Source organism: Haemaphysalis longicornis, unplaced genomic scaffold, assembly GCF_048455015.1.
Source record: "Haemaphysalis longicornis isolate Haplotype H1 unplaced genomic scaffold, Haemaphysalis longicornis Haplotype H1 scaffold_10, whole genome shotgun sequence".
NCBI classification, from domain to species: Eukaryota; Metazoa; Arthropoda; class Arachnida; order Ixodida; family Ixodidae; genus Haemaphysalis; species Haemaphysalis longicornis.
In genome coordinates this window covers 108,194,160-108,216,496 of record NW_027526204.1, presented here as the reverse complement: position 1 = coordinate 108,216,496, position 22,337 = coordinate 108,194,160, and the positions used below count along the sequence as shown (strand labels likewise).

The 22,337-nt window shown below is 47.9% G+C and overlaps 1 protein-coding gene across 2 annotated transcripts in view; it reads left to right on the top strand.

Annotated features, from left to right (window-relative positions):
* The window catches only part of LOC144159079 (uncharacterized), a 44,578-nt gene extending 36,014 nt beyond the window's left edge, over window positions 1–8,564 (top strand). For both annotated transcript variants that reach the window (XM_077690344.1, XM_077690342.1), the window contains exons 11-12: window positions 4,605–4,704; window positions 7,331–8,564. In XM_077690344.1, coding sequence (XP_077546470.1) covers window positions 4,605–4,704; window positions 7,331–7,389 — 159 coding nt within the window. In that variant the 3' untranslated portion in view covers window positions 7,390–8,564. The remainder of the gene's footprint in view (window positions 1–4,604; window positions 4,705–7,330) is intronic.
* The last annotated feature ends 13,773 nt before the right edge of the window (window positions 8,565–22,337 follow it).

Genomic DNA, 22,337 nt, shown 5'->3' with positions numbered 1-22,337 from the left:
ACAGGTTACGGTGTCCATACTTTTGCATTTTCTTGGGCTTTTGTTGAACAGGGGTATCAGGTTTTGGGCCAGTTTGGGGAACTGTCACTGTCAATGCTAAAATCCAATGAGAAAAAGTTGTCCTTGGAGTCAGTGCTGCTAATGTAATTCAAGCAGTTCTGTGTAGAATTATCCAAATCGCTAAAAATGCAGCGTTTCTGCGGCACTGTAACACGCGATGTCAATACTATCTCCATATTATTCGAGCGCCCGTCACACAACCCCGGCAGAGCCTTAAGAAAATCGGGGAGTGCAAAAAAATTAAAAAAGAATGAGAGGATGTAAGTGTCTCTACTACTTAGTAGATGGCGCCAGCTCTTAGAGCCCACTCCGAAAGCGCCAAATTCGAATGGGAACACGTCAAAACTTTAACTTGAAAGCGTCGATAGTATACTATTGATTTGAATAGGCGTGTGCAAAAAGTGTGAAACTGAGCGCCCTGTATGTATAAAGAGTACAGGTAGCTGGTGTTACGCTTATTTTGACATAAAATAAATGTTCAAGCCCAGCCCCACTGAGCAACAGTTTTGTTGAAGCGAAAGCAAGCCAGACAAAGGGTTTGTTGTGGTGAGGACTTTGTCGCATTCACTTCTGTGGCTAGCTGGCAGGGAATTAGAAATATTTCGTTGCAGCAGGGTTTGACTCTACTTGTTGCTGGGCGAGTTGTTACTGGGCCAGTTTGCACTGGCCTTGTTATCCTGGGCTAGTTGTTGGCGAGCTAGTTGTTACCAGGATACTTGGTACTGGGCTAGTTGTTACCGAGCAACCTGTTGCTCCTCTTTGTAACAGAGCAACAGGATGCTCACATGAAGGTGTAAGGTTTCTCATTCTCAGTGTTACCTAGAGGGGGGAATCTCTAACTAATGTCTATTCGGGTTTCCAAGCGAGCCTTGTGACTTGGTTGGAACCTTGGTCATGGGTAGTGCAGCGTCGGCGTGGCCAGCAACAGCCTTGTCGCCGTGCAGGTGACTTGGTTGGAACCTTGGTCATGGGTAGGGCAGCGTCGGCGTGGCCAGCAACAGCCTGTCACCATGCAGGTTTCCTTTACTTTTATTGGGACGAAATGGGACGAAAATGTTGCAAAGGTGCCAAATTGTACTCTGCCCAGAGAAACGCTTTTCTGGGTCATTTGAAGTGATCATACAGACGAAGTGCAAGTTTGTTTAATTGGAAAGGTCACTACGTCCCAATAACAAACAGGTAAATTTTGACGCAAATGTCAAACAATTGATCTAGATGTGGAAAAAGAGAGGTGGCAGTGGCAGCTCGCCAGCCATTTCATTGGCAGGACCTCATGATGTCATGGGAACTTGTTTGTGTGATCGGCAGTCGCTGACCAAGGCCACTGTCGAGGCACGGGACCGGGCGATTGTGCAGTGGGGCCTCTTGTTCTGTTTGGTCACACCGCTTGAATTTTAACAGGGAGTTACCGTATTTACTCGCGTAATCCTCGCACTCACGTAATCCTGGCACCCCTAATGTGAGCCACCAAAACATGGATTTTTTGGTTCCTCGCATAATCCTCGCACCCCCAACTTTGCAGCGGTGGTGCACGCGCTCTCCAACGCGTGCCCTCCCCCGCCGCCTCCGTTCGGCGGAGAGCGCTGTGTATCCTAGGCCATCCAGGCGCCCTAACAACCTGCATGGCTACTCTCTAACAGGCACCCTAACACGCTACTCACACTGTCCTTGAGCCGGTTTCGCGTGCGCGCAACTAGACGGTGTTCGCGCAGCCCGCTGTCGTGTCGTCGTGTCGCCGTCGTGTTCCCATCGTTGAGCGGCAGCAGTCAGTTCACTCGCGTCAGCGGTGGATAGCTCACTGCCATTTTGAGAACTTTTTGATCTCTTTGTTTTGTGCTTGGTGCCGCTTCGCCATGGGGAAGAACGCCAGCTACACTGCCGCTTTCAAATTGAAAGCGATAGAGTACGGGATCGAACACGGCAACCGTGCCGCAGGCAGGCACTTCGGCGTCACCGACTTCAAAGTGCGTTACTGGAGTAGGGCACACACATGACGACGACGAGATAGGGTGCACGCCAGAAAGCAAAGGCGGCAATTTCATGATCGCTGATCGACGGAAGACTGTTTACGTTGTAAATAATAAAATAAAAAGAAATAGCTGCTGTTGGCAACACTGAGCTTGCATATACAGTCGAATCCCGCTACAACGAAATTGACGGGACGTGCGAAAAATTTCGTTGAAGCGAAAATTCGTTCAGGCGAAATCTGCCCCAACACACCACGGAAAGGCCAGAAAAATAGCCCCGTGCGTTTCCGCAACATTGGCAGCATAATACAATGTTTAGAAAAAGGAGTGACGCGCAATAAATCATGTTTATTCGGATAACAAACATACCAATGGTTATCTGTTTTTTCACCACCCAAAGAACGCGTTACGGAGGGGGGTGAAGATATGCAGGCGCTAAAACGTATCGCTGTACAACAAGGCGTGTCCACCGAGCTGATTACTTGCATATAGCTGCTAGGCCGTGGGAAGCCCCCCTCTCGCTTGTGGCAGGAGCAGTGCCGTTATCTTATCCTCTGACAGGGCACGGCAGCTACTGACCTTGGCAGGCAAGACGCACGCGCTTGCATTTAACATGACCGCGCGCTCGCGACTAAGATAGGATGACTAGGCTTCAAGACCAAACGCGCAAACATGATTTTCGCTCTTGGCTATGAAGAATGGTAGAAGGAAAATGGCAAGGACAGCTGCTCACAACGCATACATGACGGCACCGCGCCAGCAGCGGAGCACATTCATGCAATTTCAACTGGACACGGATTGGCTGTAGCTCTGGGGCTCCACCTTGGCGAAGCGGGCCTGCGCCTCGTGTAAAGACGGCCAGCCACATCGTTATCACCATCAAGCAATGGCGTGCGCCTATGAGTTATTTTTTGTTTTGTTTTGGGTGGCGGTGTGGTCTCAACGCGCATTTTCGGTGAAACTAAGCGTCCTGAATGTATAAAAAGTTACAGATAGCTGGCGCTATGCTTATTTTATTGTAAAATAATTGTTCAAACCCAGCCCAAATCATCGAAAATTTCGTTGAAACGAAAGCAAGCCTCACAAATGGTTCGTTGTGGCGAGGACTTTGTTGCATTGACTTCTATGGCTAGCTGACGGGGAATTGGAAAAATTTCGTTGAAGCGGCGTTCGTTGTAGCGGGGTTCGACTGTACAAAAAACGACCGCTACATTTAGCGGGGTTGGCAGAAGGCAAATTGGCAACACTGTGCACTGGATTTTTTTTTTTTTTTCCCCGCATAATTCTCGCACCCCTAACTTTGCATTGACTTTTCCGGAAAAAAAAGTGCGAGGATTATGCGAGTAAATACGGTAACAAACACTCTGATGACTGTGTTTCTGTTATTTCCACTGTGATGTCAGGGCTGACATGAATCGCAGGGTTCGCACAGACCCTTGAAATCCTTGAATATCCTTGAATTTGATAACATTAATTCAAGGGCCCTTGAAACTCCTTAAATATAAATGAGCTCCTTGTAATCCTTGAAAATTTAGTGGACTTTGTTTCTATAAAGCAAATGAACGACGTATTTTCCATAAGTCGCACTGATTTCAAAAACGCGTTTACTGAGGAATGACCGCGAAAACAAGTAGCTTGGACAGAAGAGCAATAGCAGCAAGTTTCGGTTTCGAAACCGGCAGCGCCTGCGTCGTCTGGCAACAAATGCGAGACAGAAATCCAATCGAATCCAATGCAAGTTATATGTCTCGCGCGTCATTTCTCAGCGAAAGTTCGCGTTAGTGCTGTGTGCAATGCCTGCAACTTTACTTTGACAAGATGCCAGGTGGAAAGTGCAAGTTTCAGTCTGCGTGGCTGGAGAACACCGAATATCGTCACTGGGTGAGGCCTGAGACAAGCGACCCTTATCGAGCGAAGTGCGCAGTATGTCAGAGGTCGGTCGACATTGCAACAATGGGGGAGTCGGCGTTGAAGAGCCATCAGAAAAGTGCCAAGCACCGATCCAAAGTTGCGGCAGGTGAGGGCTGCTCTTCCGTCACGAGTTTTTTGCAAGCGGCAAACGTCACAGAAACGACTTCTCAGCGGGAAAACACGGAAACATCCTCTCGAGCTGCGACCCTTGACGAAGACTGCAGAAGGCATGATTCCGTGATTGAAGCCGAAATTTTGTGGACGATGAAAGTTGTGTCTTCGCACTACTCATACAGCTCTTGTGGATCAGTTTCCGAACTGTTCCGAAAGATGTTTCTGGATAGCGATATCCCGAGAAGCTTCACTTGTTCGGAAAAAAAATGCGGGTACGTCGCGTGCCATGGTCTGCGCCATGGTCTGCACCCAAAAAGAAATCCATGCGAAAACTGCGCTGCTTTCATCAGTCTTGTAAGCAAATAAAATTTTGCTAGCACTCCTTGAATTTTGCTCATTTTCATCTTTGAAATCCTTGAAAAGACCTTAAATTTTCAGTCAAATATTCTGTACGAACCCTGGAATCGTGAAAGTTTGCCAGTATTTTTTATCTTTATCCAGTTTGGTATTTTGGATCATTGTGCATTTGCCTTTGGCTTTCCTTTTGCACAGGTACCGGATTCGGCGAGAATTTCGCCATCGGAAAACAAGCTGGAAGGATTGGCTGGAGCCCTGGCCAGAGCACTGCAGGAGCGAGCCAAGGCTTGCATGCGTAAGCAATCTCTCTTTCTCTCTCTCTCTCTCTCTCTCTCTCTCTCTCTATATATATATATATATATATATATATATATATATATATATATATAGATACGGGACGAGGGACTCGGTAAAGATACATATCAAGGTTGCAGTCGTCATTGCCAGTGCTATTCGGCTTTTTTTCGAAATATATAATAGGGGCGAATGACGTGTGCTTGTCACGTTTCTTTGATTCATTGATAAATAAGCGAAAATATAAGTCGAGAAAAAATCCGCCGTTTTCCGGGAGCGGGACTCGAACCCACATCTCCGCATAACCGGTGCGGTGCGTTAACCAATTACGCTATCCCCACAGCGGCTTCTCTCTCGACTTTAAAGCGGGGGTTTATATTTACAAGAGCTCTGAGGCCGGTCAACTAGCGCTGCCCCTCGACTACCGCGGGAGACGTAGAACGTCTTCTTTCCCAGCGGCCGCCACGTAGAACGTGGTCGGAGGTCGGGGTTAGCAATTGGCATATCCGAACTGCTGGAGCCAGTGCCTCGTAATGCATGTAGCAGAACAGAGAGATACGGGACGAGGGACTCGGTAAAGATACATATCAAGGTTGCAGTCGTCATTGCCAGTGCTATTCGGCTTTTTTTCGAAATATATAATAGGGGCGAATGACGTGTGCTTGTCACGTTTCTTTGATTCATTGATAAATAAGCGAAAATATAAGTCGAGAAAAAATCCGCCGTATAGCACTGGCAATGACGACTGCAACCTTGATATGTATCTTTACCGAGTCCCTCGTCCCGTATCTCTCTGTTCTGCTACATGCATTACGAGGCACTGGCTCCAGCAGTTCGGATATGCCAATTGCTAACCCCGACCTCCGACCACGTTCTACGTGGCGGCCGCTGGGAAAAGAAGACGTTCTACGTCTCCCGCGGTAGTCGAGGGGCAGCGCTAGTTGACCGGCCTCAGAGCTCTTGTAAATATAAACCCCCGCTTTAAAGTCGAGAGAGAAGCCGCTGTGGGGATAGCGTAATTGGTTAACGCACCGCACCGGTTATGCGGAGATGTGGGTTCGAGTCCCGCTCCCGGAAAACGGCGGATTTTTTCTCGACTTATATTTTCGCTTATTTATCAATGAATCAAAGAAACGTGACAAGCACACGTCATTCGCCCCTATTATATATTTCGAAAAAAAGCCGAATAGCACTGGCAATGACGACTGCAACCTTGATATATATATATATATATATATATATATATATATAGTAAGGAAAATGAGGGGCTCGTTGAGGAAATACAGATAGATAGGTCAGCAGTCTACAACGCCAAAGGAGGCATAGGGGTGTGGTTAGGCTCTTTTCTTTTTCACTACGGTTAATGAAGTAAACATTTTTTTTAAATATACAGAAGAAAGAAAGAAAGAAAAACACGCGCCCAGAGTGGGGACCGAACCCACGCCTTTCGATTACATGTCGAATGCCTTACCAATTCGGCATTCGACATGTAATCGAAAGGCGTGGGTTCGGTCCCCACTCTGGGCGCGTTTTTCTTTCTTTCTTTCTTCTGTATATTTAAAAAAAATGTTTACTTCATTAACCGTAGTGAAAAAGAAAAGAGCCTAACCACACCCCTATGCCTCCTTTGGCGTTGTAGACTGCTGACCTATCTTTCTGTATATATATATATATATTATATATATATATATATGTATATATATCCCTCTGTTCTTGCTGTTTCTTTTCGATGCGGTCACACCTCTCTTCAATGATTTAATTTCAAAGCAAGCTCTTTGGAAACAAACCTGGTGTTCAGTACCTCAGCCATACGACTTTAAAAATGGGAATTGAACTGTCCCTTTTGCTACACATACAGCAGAACTATGTAGATTTATTTTTTTTTTTAGAAAAAACTACAGTATAATGAAGCGACTGGAGGGAACTCTCCATTATTGAACGCCTTTCCTCTAGTGGGCTGCTAACGGTGAAACATTTTATTTTTATAATCTAACAGCTTTTACAAGAGCCAGCAGTCATATCTCCAACTTTTTGTATGCATTGACTTGATTCATTTACTTTCACTGTAATTTTATTACAGGTGGATACAATTTACATGCTGCGCTCTATGTTGCGTTCAGAGGACATTTGTAGGTCATAGATGCGAATGTCTCACATTTGCCACCGTGATAGTGCCTGTTACTTTAATGATTGTGTCTTCTGTGATCGGTTGGCGTGGTCATTGTTATTTCAGCGGCACCTGCCGCGGTGGCTCAGTGGCTAAGGCGTGCTGCTGAACACGAGGACACGGGTTCGATTCCCGGCCGCAGCAGCCGCTTTTCTGATGGAGGCGAAAAGCAAAAACGCCTGTGTGTATGAGATTTCGGCGCACGTTAAAGATCCCCAGGTGGTCAGAATTAATTCGAAGCCCTCCACTACGGCGCATCTAATCGCCTGCGTTGCGCCGGCGCGTTAAACCTGCAAAATCAAATCAGTCAATCAATAAATTTCCGCGACAGTGCTGTTCTCAACCTGTATTCGACTGCGGAAGAGTTGAATAAGTGTAAAACGCATGAGAAGGGCTTTGTTGTTGTCCTGTAAATTTCGGCTCGAGGTACTGACATTCGCTTGTTCGCCTCTCTGTGCAGCCGACGACAGCGATTCAAGCGACGACTCGGAATCCGAGGAAGACGAGTGGGACGACTGAAGGGGCTGCCAAGCTTTGCTGTGGTGTTCCGGGAAGACAAGCCTCCAGAGGAGGGAGACAGAGGAGGGCTGCGGCTCCTAGAGACGCACCCCCCCCAGTTCCGCCACTCTCGCGACGCGTCGACGTTGCGGCACCATCAAGATTCGGTACGCCCGCTACTTATCGGACCGAAGATGTATCCAAGTCTTCTTCCGCCGCCACATTCACGTTTACCCGCCGCCCACTCTTTTCGTTCCCCACGACACGATCGGAGAATTTCTTTCCCCCTTTCGGACTCGCACGTTGATAACTCTAAGGACACACAAGCTGCCTCGCCTCTGCACTTGCGCGAATTCAACGACTACGTATGCAAGAGTTGGATGCACAAGCGCCAAGTTTCAGGAGCAAGTGGATGATGTGTCGACGGGAGAAACGTCGGCGGTAAGGACGACCACTGTGCCTCTGGGGATCGCTACACAGGAAGATAGGCTCCGATCAAACTTTGCTCAATGCTGTAGCGTGCCCGAAGAAAGCGAAAGAAAAACGGGGGCTCGGCAAAGAGCAACGGCGATTGCACGACTATCACCACTGTGAAACGCGACGACGGACGCGATCGTACGCAGACCGCGTGCGCGTGCTAGGTTCGACACGTGCGCGTCTTCGCGGAAGCGGCACTTTGTTGCACTGCGAAGAGAAGGAAGAAGGCGCGGTGCCTTTCGACGTGCAGATGCAATACGACTGCGAATACGAAAGCTGTTGCTGCTGCTGCTGCCGCTGTTGTTGTTGCGCGGAGGACATTTTTGTACTCCGCCGTTGTTTGTTCCGCTGCATAACTTAACCAGCTTCGTTCGTCAGGTCACGCTTTGTTTCGATCCTCTAACTTGCGTTCGGAAAGTTTGTATATTTTTGGCAGAGCCCCGACCTTAACTGTACTAGTTTCTGTGGCGAGTTGGGGAAACGTTGCGAAAGAAGGATCACACACTCGCAGCGCTTGTCGACGTGCAGATTCATGGTAATCATGATCCCTTTGTCTTTTTTTTTTTTTTTTCCTCCTTCCTTGGTGATTATCAAAAAAAAAAAAAAGCCTAGAACTTTGGGTCTGAGGAGGGCACCTTGTTGACCAGAGACATCAGTTATGGTGGTTGTACATAATTATCGCGCGTAATAAATTAAAATCGTTTTCTTTCCTAAACAAATTGTCTGTCTCAAAGCACTGTGTTCTTCACGCATCTGTTGCAGCTTTCCTGCATCACTGAAGCTTGCTTCGCCAGCCGTGTTTGAAGCTCGTTGCTTTTTATTAAACGGTTAATTGATTATGCCTAATACACAAAGGCGAAAGCCTTAAAGGGGCCATGCAGACAAAACACAAGTTTGGTTCATTCAAAAGATTGTCTCGTTAGAATCATACTGACACCACTTTTAACGCACACTTCGCTCAGATAAGCTACATAATTAAAAAAAAAGGGAATGGCGACCCATCAGCTCATTTCCCACAACAGAACCTATGATGTCATATGTGCCCAGCTGTGCGATTGGCTGAGGCTGGTAAAAGCAAGCGCAAATTAGGCAGAGCTTATAAGCTTGCCGAATGAGCTATTTGCACTTAAATGTAAGGCATATTCATTTTACAGCAGTAAAAATGGTGCAGTAAACAATGAAAGTTACGAAAATACACGTAAGCGTAGAAGTACCTATGTGCAGTGCTGTTACTTTGTGCACTATGCTTGTTTTTGGTGCACAGCAGTCCGCCGCTTTGGAGTTTCCTTACACGACACTAGCCGATTGGCGTAAGCGACGTTGTCTTACGTGGTGACCCTGTTTGTCAAGGATATCTCGTGTTCACGAATTGTGTTCATGAAACGATTACTTTCTATAGTAACAAAAACAAGTCAGCTGCAAATACTACAGTCAAAAACAGAGCAACGGCGGACAACGGTCCGCAGCTCAGTTAGTTGCGCCATCTGGTAGGACTGACGGCAAGCAAAGCTGCAGAGCCGAATGACACAGTGAAAGTTTGTTTGACTACGCACACTTATTACTTCATTGCTGATGTCCTGAAAACACGATTTAACTGGAGAGTCAAAATTTTAACTTAAATCGATTAATTTCTCAGGGAATGCGGCATCATTTGCTGCCTGACAAGTGCCGGGGGTACTATAAAAAAATTCCCTCGCACTTCCCCGAGGGGGAGAGTGTGTAAGTGCGAATGCACGGTTGTTGATTGCGCGATTACGGTGGATATCGTGATCTTAATGAGTAGTCGAGAGATTACACACACGCACACAACTACAAAGAAAGATATTTCACTCGTTATTGCTGGTACCGTTGCCCGGTCCGCCATCATCGTTATCGAGATGCAGGACCAGCGACCGCTCGCGACGACGGCGCGCGCTCGACTAATACCCTCCCGCGCCACGCGGCCGCTACACGAGCGCCCTCACGCGTCGGAATGTGGAGCGCCCGCTACGCGAGCGAGAGCTCTCCCGCCCGAAGTGGAGAGGAGGCGCCCAACACCCGCAGTCACTGAGCGGAGAGAGGAGGAGGAGAGTAGCGCGTGCCCATCTCCCCCCGTTGCTAGGGAAGACGAGGAGCGCGCGCACCCGCAGCTGTTGCTATGTGGACAACGGCGGCGGACGATTCAGGCTCGCTTAAGAAGTGCATTCGCACTTAAAACGAAATCTTTAGAATAAAACAAACTTGTATTTTGTCTGCATGACTGTTTTAAAGTACCCAATAATGCAAAAAACTGGCATTGTTGCCTGATGCGGATAATGGCCACCTCTGTAAAGACCACATTTGAGTTGATATGCAAATCGCGTGTGTTACTACGGCTTGATCTCGTCACATTGCTAGCTGAGGAACCAAAGTTAACCTAGCACATGCTTCGGTGGCATCGTATCGCATGACAGGTGAACATGATGGCATGTGAGCAGAGCAAGTGGAGCTGTGAGTTGAAGTGTTGACGTTCACCCTCATGAAGTAATTCTTGCCAAGAAGATGAAGAAATGCAAGCCACCAAAGAGAGACAAACGTGCTGCAGCAGTAAAGATGTCTGGCAAGTATCGTAAGGAGAAGCCGCAATGCTTTCGCCTTAAGGTGGAACATCGTCTTGAGGACCGAAAATCTTGCCAAGAAATCAATTTTCTGTATTAATTTTATTTGCAGTCTACAGGTCACAAAGAATGTACCTGCAAACTATCATAGCGGTATCATAAGTATTCACAAAGCTATCGCCCTTTGAAGTCGCCTAAATGACCGTTTTTGCCTATGTTTCCAAACTCCGTGCCCTGTTTTCTCGGAACCAATTTTTTTTCCCACATGGTCAGCTGTCGGGTACAATATCTTGGGATGTACTGGTTGGATTTGTGTCATTTTTGCTGAATTCAAAAGCTTATGAACTGAACAGTGCCATAAAACCACAAAAGTATAGAATTTCTTTTTGCTGGCACAAGATTTTATGCAGTTAGTTTTACAAAAACCTTGGTAATTGATGACCTGACATTAATGAAGTTTACATCGCTTGCAGAAACAATGCTAAAATTACTGCCGCGGTATAGTTGCATGCTCTGGTCCTTCTAAGCACAAAGGGGTAAAAGCTATGTGTTTTGAGTATTTCATAGGTAGATAATGAAGCAATTGCCCGAAACAGAGTGGCATAGCGTTTTGCGCAACTCCAAACTTACACCCCGTAGATGAAAACTGACTGCATAGTTGTGCTAAGGATGTTAGAATACACCCAATGTGTAAATCTCGAGCACATAGGTTAAAAAATAACAAAAATGTCCTCAAAATCAGTGTCCCCCCTTAAAAGCACGTAAATAGACTTTAGTGCCTTGAAGCTGCTGCCCAGCAAAACGAAAGCGAAAGTGCACAGGACATGACGAGCACTGTTCTTTCTGTGCGTGTTTCCACTTTTGTTGCGGTTGTCACAATTGATCATTAACCTGCCCAATTGTGCGCTCTGCATCGAGAAGTTTTTTGATAGGTTATCATTTCTGGAGCCAGTATTCCGCACCAGAAGAAGATTGAATTACGAACAAGAAATGCAACACAAATCTGGCAAATGTTTTTTTTAGAAACAGAAAGCATTGTCATGGCTGCAATGGCAGCACTCCATGACAGGAAAGGGCTGATAACTTGATTTTAAATGCGAAGCTGTGTAGCAAATCGTAATTTTTCGTGTCCATGGTTAAAAATACCAAGAAATTGCCGAGCGCTCGCGCGTAAGCGCGGGCCTCGTGGCGACTGCCCGGCAGTTATAAAAGCCAAGAAAAGGCCAAGCGCTCATGTGTGCGTGCCTCGCGACGGCGTCCCCATGTGCACGTTTGTCAAACCAAGCATATCAACCTAGCAAGATTGGCCAAGATTGCGACGACTACCGGGCAATTAGAAAAACCAAGAAAATGCCGAGCGCTCGTGTGTGCGGGCCTCGGGGCAACCGCCCAGCGTCTCCGGCGCACGTTTGTGAAGCCAAGCATACCCACCTAATGAGATTGGCCAAGACTGGTAAAAAAAAAAAAAAAAAAAAACTTGCTCGGAACGAGAAACACTTCAGCGTTCGCCGTAATTGGGGCAGCGCTTCGGCGGAACGAAAAAGACACGTCGTAGCGTACGCCCAATGACTATCACTTCAAAAAAAAAAAAAAAATGACAGAAGCTCACACTTGTAGAGCAACAATGTTGAAGGTCATTGCGGCAGCAAAGAAAAAGCAATTCGGCTGCAGTCGTGGACTTAAACCTTCGTGATGGTCGTGAAGGTTGCGTACAGCTTCGGTACCTTCAACTCTTTCGAATTAGTGTGAGCTACGTTCTTTTTTCTTTTGCCCTCTAAACCCTGGTGCGCTATTCGCTTCTATTGCACAGGTTTGAAATTGCGGCTTTCAGGGTCGCGTTCTTTTGATTGCATTTCATTTATTACCAACTGTGCATCTGACATTGCGTCGTAGCTTGGCATAATGGTAGGAATAACCATGCTGTCTTTATAGGTTCCCCCGCTCCCTCCCACATCATCCTTATTACTGGCAAAAGAAACCGCCCTGTGGGCTAGCTTGGCCTTGGCCGGGCTTGAAGATCAGATGGACGCTACGAGGAACGAGCCGTTCTCTTGGTTTGTACAACTAGCTTTCATTCTAAAAATATCTGGTCATAAAAAACTTCGCCCCCTCTAATTTTCGCAATTCTATGGGGATATGTCATTTATCCTTTAATAAAATTATTAAGGTATCAAGCCAAGCGCCGGGGGAAAAACTTAAAAATAGATAAACAGTGCAGATTTTTGGTCTTCGTCATAAAGCACACTTTTAGGTCCATGGGAGCCTTTTAAAATGTGGGTTTCGCGCCAAGACTCATAACTCTAATTTACCTCGACAAAAAAAAATGCTTGGCAGTGATATAGAGGAGGCTTTACAGTTTGGCCTGTGCAATAAACCAAAATAAATGAAATTAGATGAATCCTCGAAGCATAGGGATGAAATAACCCAAAATATGTGGGTTTTCATCGGGTGTGCCTTGGTGTAAAAGGTGGCTATATCAAAACTTGTGGGACTATTTTATCTTTTGGGATTCATTGCACACTCAATATTGTGAAAGAGAACTGTGCCAAGTTTCAGTAAAAAAAAATTGAAAAATTGAAAAAAAAAAATGAATGTTTGCGTTTCAAGAAATTGCCAAGAAATAGGTTCTGAGAAAATCAACAAAATTTTTAAACAAGTGCAGCACTTATATAAGATGATCAGGGGAGCTAAAATCCCCCCACATTTCGTCTTGGGTCTGGCTCGTATCTGATTTTGCTGGTGTGACTTATTTTTCCCTAGCTTTCTTTGCAGTATCAGTGCTCTGACGGGATGCCTATGCGAAGCGCTGCTGGACATTCGTTTTTCGTTTTGTGTGTCTTTGCACTCTAAACTTCCCTATAATGTAGCTGCCAGAAAGAAAAGGTAAGCTACAGAGGGTAAACAAAGCCGCCCGCTTCTAAATTTGGCGCGCGCGCGCGAAGGCTCCAGACCGTAAGCAACACGTTCAAAACATTGCGCGCATCATTTTCCTCCATGACGCGCATGCCTGGGGAGAGGTCTATTATTTTAATTGGTAAATAAAGTGTTCAAAACACCATTGGGCAGTAATGCAGTTTTGTACGTGATACGAGTGCTAAATAACAAGCTAAGAACTCCAAACCAAGGCATATTTGTGTTGCACACAAAACTGGCAGTTTCAATTTCGGTTTCGCAGACGCTGGGTGGGTTCGCGTTTATTTCTGTATCTTTCGAAAGAAACTGTGTTGGACAGAATACAAACAGACAGACAGAACAACTTTATTTAGCCACAGCTGGGGCCGCAGGACCCCTTTCGAGCAGGGGTCCGATGCCGTCGGCCAAGCGGGCCAGGTATTCTTGGACTTGGGGTTTGGGTCACGCAGGGCGGCCTCCTAGCGCTCCTCGATGGTGATGGTAAGGAGACGGGCGGGATCGGTGCCTGGATCATGGGATGCTGGGGTGGTATTGGTGGCTAGTGCTCGGAATTCGCGTCGCAGAAACGAGGCAGGCACTTGAGACGGGCGGAGTAGACCAAGACTAACATTTACCTGGGCGAGACGATTAACGAGATGGAGGTTACAATTATAACAGAATGCGACACTGAAGTGAATCTTAAGACACAAAATTCGGCTAGGGCGGGAAAAGTAGCACGTGCAAGTTTAGTTAAAAAAAGAAACCGGTAATTGAAGAAACGTCTCACGTGCTGTGGACACTTGATGCGGACCGTTTAAAGGCCAACTGCACTCAAAATTTCGACTTCTTGAAAACCCTATTTCCGTATAGTCTGCTTAAAAAGAAAGCAACATGCAAAATACAACAGCTGAAATACGCACGTGGACGCCGCAAGCGGCCAGCAAAAATCGGCGATTTTGAAACCGAAACCGAGGAGAGCGCGGCCATTGCAGTGACGTTGCAGCCGTCCAGCGAGCGGCCGGACGGTCACCAGTTCGGGAGAATGTCTGCGCGCAAGCTCTACGCGCGCACGGGGCAGCAGAGCTCGACCGGTTCTCCCGCTGCGTGGCTGGCCAGAGGAAAAAGCCACCGTCGGCTGGAACGTCACAGGCGCGTCATGGCTGTTTACGCGATCCGCCGGCAGGTGCACAGTGGTCTGCGGCGGAGCCTTTTTAAACGCTTCTGACTGATTAATTAGGCGTTTCACAGGGCTACCACTTGTGTCTCAGCTTATTTGGGGGTACTTACTACGCATTAAAAACAAATTTGGCCGTGGTGAAATTTGAGTGCAGTTGGCCTTTAAACATCCTCGTTGCGGCGGCTGTTGGTAGCTCGGCACGGTATGACCACGTTGTCCAGTCGAGGCCGGCGATTCCAATGCACGGCCGTCGAGCAGCAAGTACATGTGGCTGGCGCTGTAACCTGGCTCCCGGCGTGCTCAACGACGGCCTCGACAGACCACGCAACCGCAGCTTGCGGGCAGCCCTAGGAAGCCTTGCTCCTCTGATTACGCTTCAGTTTATCCCAGGCACGATCTCCTCTTCCTCCCTCGTTTTCCCCCCGTTTTTCCCCCTCGGGCTATTCTGCTGGTTCCCTTGAGGTGACACCTGTCCGGCACATACCCACAAAAGGCGATTGTCCACGGTCTGCCGTGTCATCATCATCACTTCATCGTCGTCGACGCCTTTTTCCAACGCACACACCGCCTTTGTCACAATGTCATCTCACCACAGATGTTATCACGGGCCCATGTGATGTGGAATAGGGATGCGTGAGGGGCAGAACAATGTGGGCATAGAGATAATATATATGTGGGCATGCGGCAACGTAGGTGTCGGGAAAGATCGCAGACATGATGGCAGGGGTGGGGAACGAGCCGGTCTGGAGCTGCCGATTGATGACCGCCAGGGATCTGGATAGAGATGGGTGAGGAGGGGGAAAATGGTACGCTTCAAACAGTAACGGGCGAGAATGCCCTCGGTACGTGTGCAGCCTGTCCCGTAAAGTGAATATCTCCCTATCAATGGCGGCTCCATCGAGCCCTCGGAAGACCAAAGCTCGAGCAGCTTCGTGGGCCGCTGAGTTTCCAGGTAGTGCGGTATGGGCGGGAGCACAGACGGGAGTTAAAGAGCGGGATGGAATGTTCTGTGAATTCAAAAGGACTGATAAAGTTGCTGAGGAAGCTCTTCCGTAGAGAAAATTTAGGATGGCTGATTTAGGGTCACTGATAATAGTTGTTTGAAGGTGGGGACTGTGAAACATAGCTAACGCGATGGCGATCTCTTAATTTGCCTGCCGTTGGGGATGTCGTAGGTAAGGAGGCGGATGCGAGCGGGGCTTGTGTCGAGTCAACCACAGCGGCTAGCCTACAGCAGCCTCTCTGGTAGGATAAGTTGCTGCATCTGCGTATAGCGTGGGGGAGCCTGGAGGGTACGCCTTTTCAAGGACTTTCGTGCGAACCAGTCTGCGACCCTCATTGTGTACGGGGTGCATATTTCGCGGAAGAGGTTTGATTCGGAGCGTCTGGCGGATCGAAGGGGGAATGTTTACCAATTGCTGATAGTTGAATGTGGGGAGTGAAAGGCCTAAGGAAGTAAGCAGGTGCCGACCGGTGTGACTCTTAGTGAGTCTTTCTAATTGTGCGGTGCGTTGCGCCTCCACTATCTCGGCAAGGGAGTTGTGGACACCCAGAGCAAGGAGCTGGTCGTTGGAGGTGAGGGAGCGGTCCGAGGGCTACCCTGAAACATTTACGTATCATATGCCATCAATTTTGATTCGTTCGCTTAGTTTCATGGTTAGAAAGGGGGTCGAGTATGCTATTCGGGACAGGACAAAGGCTTGTTTGAGTCGAATGAGGTTGCCCTCCTTGACACCCTTATGCTTCGAAGCTATTCGAGATTATTAGTCTGGTAGTTTGGTCCCACGTTCGAGTTCTCGGATAGTGTCCAGGTTGTGTTCCTTGCTATGAAGGCGCAGACCAAGGACCCTGATGGTGTCGACGGTCGGTATGATGTTGCCTGATTGGGTGGTAATCGAGATGTTGGGGAGGGGTGTCATGTGTGTTGGGCCGAAAGAGGAAAAGCTCGGACTTTTGTGGAGAACAGAAGAGGCCGCGGCTAGATGTGTATATTTAGATTATTTGGGTAGCTGTTTGGAGGGTGTCCTGAATGTGTTTGTACGCACCCTTGCAGATCCAAAGAGTGATGCCATCTGCGTAAATGGAATGGCGGAGGTCCGGTAGGGTCGATAGTAAAGGAGGAAGGTCTTTCATGGCGATATTGAAAAGAGAGAGTGTTAGCACCGAGCCCCTGGGAGTGCCAGTGTTTCCCAAACTAATTGAAGACGTTTTAATGGGACCCAGGTGCAGAGGACTGCTAAAACTCTTTAGTGTGAGCTTCCTTCATTTCTTTTTTTGCTGTAATAGGACTTTTTTGCCCGCTCAGTGAACTTCATCATAATGTGCACACGCTCGAATTGCGGACCTGTTGTTACTCGCAGCGGTTCAAAGCGAAGTCTGTCGTTAGAGAGTTTTAGCAGTCCGTCTGTTCCATCGTTTACGTTGTTACCATGTTTACCGGGACCCGACTGCGCCTGCGCGCGCGGAACGGCGAGGAGGAAGGGCGAGGAGACGCACCTCACCGTGCCGAATGCACGGGCAAGGCGAGGGCCGGCCGCGGAACGAACCCACCCTACCGCGACGAATGCGCAAGTGCCCAGACTGGCCCCGGTCAACACGGTAACCACGTACAAAACGGAGAATAAGGAGTGCTAAAACTCTCTATTTTCTCGTCAGGCGCGACAAAAACTCCATCCTCGTCTTCGGTTTCAAGGCAGACGCAATATGTTGTCTCTATTTTCATTATCGCGTCCAGACGCAATGGCTGTCAGCCAGGCGGAGGCCTGCAATAATTAGGCATTGTCAGTTGGAATTTCAGCGAAGCGATCGATGGTCGACAGCCGCTTTGCAATGGTCTTAAGTGATTTAATCTGACCGTCAGCAGCTCCGTGCACGTCATTGACACGTTTCATATCAGTTAACATCGGGGCGGGATCGGCCGATTCTACCTTATCTAGTTTCCAGCGCCAGAGCGAAGACATCATTCCCGGGTTTGATGAAGCGTCGTCGCGAAAGCATAGGCAGCGTATTCAGAGCGCAGGGGGAAATCAGGTTAAAGGCTAAACCACGCAGTGGGCCAGGCGCATGCGCGGAGAGCGACGTGTTTCCGAACGCGTTTTTCCCCTCTGCTAAAACTTGTCCGGCAACGGTCGGAAATTGAAGGCTGCCGGACCAGTTTTAGGAGAGAGAAGACGCGTGCGGAGAGTCGCGTCGCTCTCCGCGCATGCACCTGCCCTTTATATCATCATTGCATCATTCCATTATATCATTTGCGTCTATTGTTCGAAACTGTAAGTTTCGAACAATAGACGCAAATGTACTAATAGGGGATTTATTGTAAGCAGTTTTTTCCCTTGGATTGGATTGTACTTTTCCGCATGATTCTGAACTTTGCATTCTGACACTGTTGTTTTGACTACTCGGAATTGAATTTTTTTTCTTCTTTTCTTGGATTGTGTCTGTGCCTTTCTGTACGTGACATCGTTGTTTGTATACCCCATGTACCACTCCTGCTTGGACCGAGAAGGTCTGCAGTATACTGAAATAAATTAACAAAAATCGTCATCACCAGCCTCCCTACGCCCACTGCAGGACAAAGGCCTCTCCCATTAATCTCCAATTATCCCGGTCCTGTGCTAACGGAGACCAATTTATCCCCGCAAACTTCCTGATCTCATCTGCCCTTCTAACTTTCTGCCGCCCTCTGTCACGCTTGCCTTCTCTAGGGATCAACTCTGTTACCCTTAATGACCAACGGTTATCTTGCCTTCGCATTACATGTCCTGCCCACGTCCATTTCTTCGTCTTAATTTCTCCGAATATGTCCTTAACACGCGTTTGCTCTCTGTCCCACTCCGCTCTCTTCTTGTCCCTTAATGTTACACTTATCATCTTCCGTTCCATTGCGCGCTGAGTCGTCCTCAATTTAAGTGGAACCCTCTTAGTGAGCGTCCAAGTTTCTGCCCCGTAGGTGAGTACCGGTAAGATGCAGCTGTCATACACTTTCTTCTTCAGGAACAATGGTATACGCTAGCTGCCATTCATTATCTGAGAAAGCCTTCCGAATGAACTCTACCCCATTCTTATCCTTCGAATTATATCTGCCTCGTGGTTGGGATGCGGGGTCACAACTTGGCCTAAGTAGATATATTCGCTTACCACTTCCACTGCCTCGCCACCTATCTCAAACCGCTGTGCTGTCCCGAGGTTACTGATCATTACTTTAGTTTTCCGCATATTGATTTTCAGGCCCGCGGTTTTACTCTGTTTGTCCAGTGCGGTAAGCACGCTTTGCAATTCGTCCCCTGATTTACATAGCACGACAACGTCATCAGCAAATCTGAGGTTATGAGGTATTCTCCATTAACCCTTACTCCCACCTGTTCCCAATCCAATGTTCTGAGTACTTCTTGCAAACGTGCTGTGAATAACATCGGAGAGATTTTCGGCCCTTTTCGACCACGTGATTCGGCCCTTTATATACGGGCTATCAAATATTCACTACAATGCATCACAACAATTTTGCCAGAGAAACAAAAATTGCGCCACGTGGTGTACTCGCACGGGTGTTATTGTATGGGTCCAAGAATCAGCAGCGAAACATCGGGCTATGGAGGAGGTATCGGTTCGAGCACTTGGAGGCTGCCCATCACGCCCTCTCCACGGGGCTCAACGCTGACGGGACTCTTGTTAGATGCGACGCTCAGAGCATCTCTTGTCGGCGGCCCTGTCCTTCCTGCGTACGTCCGTTGTTGTCCGCAACCACTCTCCCCTGTCCTCTCCGATAGCGAACACTCTCTCGCGAGGGGCATTGGATTGGATTCGATTGGCTTGGCTTAGATTGGATTGGATTGGATTAAAGTGGATTGTGTTGGATTGTGTTGCGTCATAGCCGCGGCACTCTCTCCGAGGTCTCCTCACCTTCGGGCGCGCTGCGCATATAACCGGTGTGCCGCTCTCCGGCGGCCTTTCGGTCGACGGTTGCCCTTCGCTTGCGCTTGAACCCCCCTCAGCGTCGCATCAACCAGGGTTCCCGCGAGGGGAGGTGGGCGTAATTTTATTCTTTTCTTTTTTTTTTGAGCGGGGAGGGGGGGGGGGAGGCTGAGCACGTTGAAGCTACCCCAGGGCAATGAGGCGCCCGTAGTAGAGGGCTGCATATTAATTCCAGCCACCTGGGGATCTTTATCATGCGCCGAAATCTTGCTAGTGATGGTGCAATACAAGCCACGTCGAACCAAGGTGTCTCGTATCGCCAGAAAAATCAGAAGTACCGCTGTATCAGGCGAACGAGGGGAGGAGCAAATTTCCCATAAATCTCCGCGAATAGAACTACAAGCAAAAGGTGGGCGTATACCAATAGTGCCGATCATCAAAGTCCTGGGACTACGAATTTAAGCAAATGGACTTAACACCGAAGCCACCAGGACACTAGAAAAAAGCGTGCTCTAAACGACCAGATTGATTTCCAGAGTCGCCAATAGACACCACGGAATCAAAGAAGCCAATCTAATCAGACTGATTCAGGCATTCGTCCTCAGTAGGGTGGTCTACGTAGCACCATTCCTCTCACTCAAGACAGACGAAAGAACAAAGATCAAAAATATGATTCGAAAAGTATACAAGCAAGCCTTAGACATACCCATAACAACGCCGACCAACAAATTCGATGCATTAGGGCTGCACAATTCGCTCGACGAGCTAACCGAAGCTGAACAAACCTCCTAGTTTGAGCGGCTCACGAAAAGTCAGGCTGGAAGATGCATGTGCTGCGATCCCTAAGCATTCATTATGATTCGCAGCATGGAAATATAGTTGGCGTTCCCCTCCGAAGCACGAGCACATTTGCACATTCCTCCTTTACCCAGGAACATGCACCCAGTGCATAACCAAGAGCGCAGGCAAGAAAGAGCCAAAACTATCCCCAAGCCCTTTGAAAAAATCAGGCAGGCGATATACGTCGACGCTGCTGAATACTGAGACCGCGCTGCCATGGCAATAACGGCGGTTGACCAGCACGGCCACCTGATAACCTTAGACTTATAATCTCTCAACTTGATAATCGAGATTATCTCAACTCGACCTTTAACCAGTGCACTCAGCTAAGCTAAAAAAAGACCCACAGAGTCACGTTCCGAGTCTACGCGAAAAGCAAGTCACATAGAGCCCTTCTTCCACGACCCTGAAGCGTGACCTAAACGAGAAACGTGCACCACGAATTGGAAACAATTTTATCTTTCGCCATCGCGCGCAGAAAATAATCAGCGGGGATAAGAGCCACATATCTCGCTGTTTGTCGCGAAATGTTGCCACAATCGCAACTCTGTGGGAAGAAAACACGCCGTTAGCCGTTATTTTCTCGTCCCTCGTCTCGTTTTTCTGTGCCATAACGAAAAGTGAAAAAAAAAGAAAAATCAAACGTCCCTTCGCCTAGCGACGACGATGGTTGAAACGCTCAGCTGTCTCGAGAGGGATTCGTTCGCTCTCGTTGGAGTTTGAGGAGTTCACAGAGTTCCGGTGACAAGATGGTCGTCATCAGTGAGACCAGGAAAGCTTCGCTTTAAATCTCAGCTGCTTCGACCGTGTTGGAACCATTTTTTTTAACCTCCTTGGTTGAAACCCCCTTGCCCGACGAAGTCCATTTTTCGGAAGCAGGCGGCGTTGGTACTGAGCATTTATGCAGCGCATAGTGACCCACCAGAATGGCTGCATCTGTTGGACGCGTGCGTCTGCTTGCCGGAGTTTCAAGGACGGCGTATTTTTGCTGCAGTGATGTGCATCTTCTTGGATGACTCATAGTTTTTGTAGGCTGTAATAAGTGCAGTTTTCCATGCAGTAAAGAATAAAATGTGTCAGAATGACGCAGTTGTGTAGACGTCGGTTTTATAACGCGAGGGCCCAGGTTCGATTTTGACCACGGGAAGCGTTTTTAGATGCGACTGCATCTCATTCACTCGCCTTGTCCATGCAGCGTCGGCGTTGTTGTTGTCCGTCCACACCCCTCCCCCATTCTCCTCGCCGCGCGAGCTGCGCTCTCCGCCGCTCACCCCCTCTCCTCTCCGATGCCCCTCTCTCGTCCACACCCCCACACCCCCCCCCCCCTAAACAATAAAAAAATGATAGTTAGCGGTGCCCGGTTCGGATCCCACGACCCTGTGGGCGGAACACGAGGTACATGGTGCTCTTCCCACTGCGCCACAAAACCGAGACAGAATGAAATGCTACGAACGCGCCTTATATCATTGACTCATTCAAACTACGTCAAGAAGCTACTGATACAACGCATGATGGGGCAATGATTAACACTTGGAATAAAATAAAAGAAGCTCCCACTTACAGCAACAATGATGGAGTAAAGGTCGTTGCGACAGCGAAGCCCCAAGCATACCACTTAGAGAGATTGACCAAGATTGGCCAATAAAACATAATAATAATCATAAAAAATAATAATCATACGCGTTCCCGACACGTTTCACGCGATTTCAGAATCAATCCAACGGAAACACCAAGTGAACCCCACGATGCGTCGCATCTACACAGGGTTCCCCTCGCGGGGAGGTGGGCGCAATTTTTTCTTGGGGCGCTTTACGTGCCTCCGCTGTATGTATGTATGTATGTATGTATGTATGTATGTATGTATGTATGTATGTATGTATGTATGTATGTATGTATGTATGTATGTATGTATGTATGTATGCATCTATGTATATGTGCATGTATGTATGGCACGTGTACATGTATGCATGTATGTATATATGTATGTATGCACGTAGGCATGTGTGCATATGTGCGTATGTATGTATGTATGTATGCATCTATGTAGTTATGTATGCATGCATGCATGTATGTATGTATGTATGTATGTATGCATG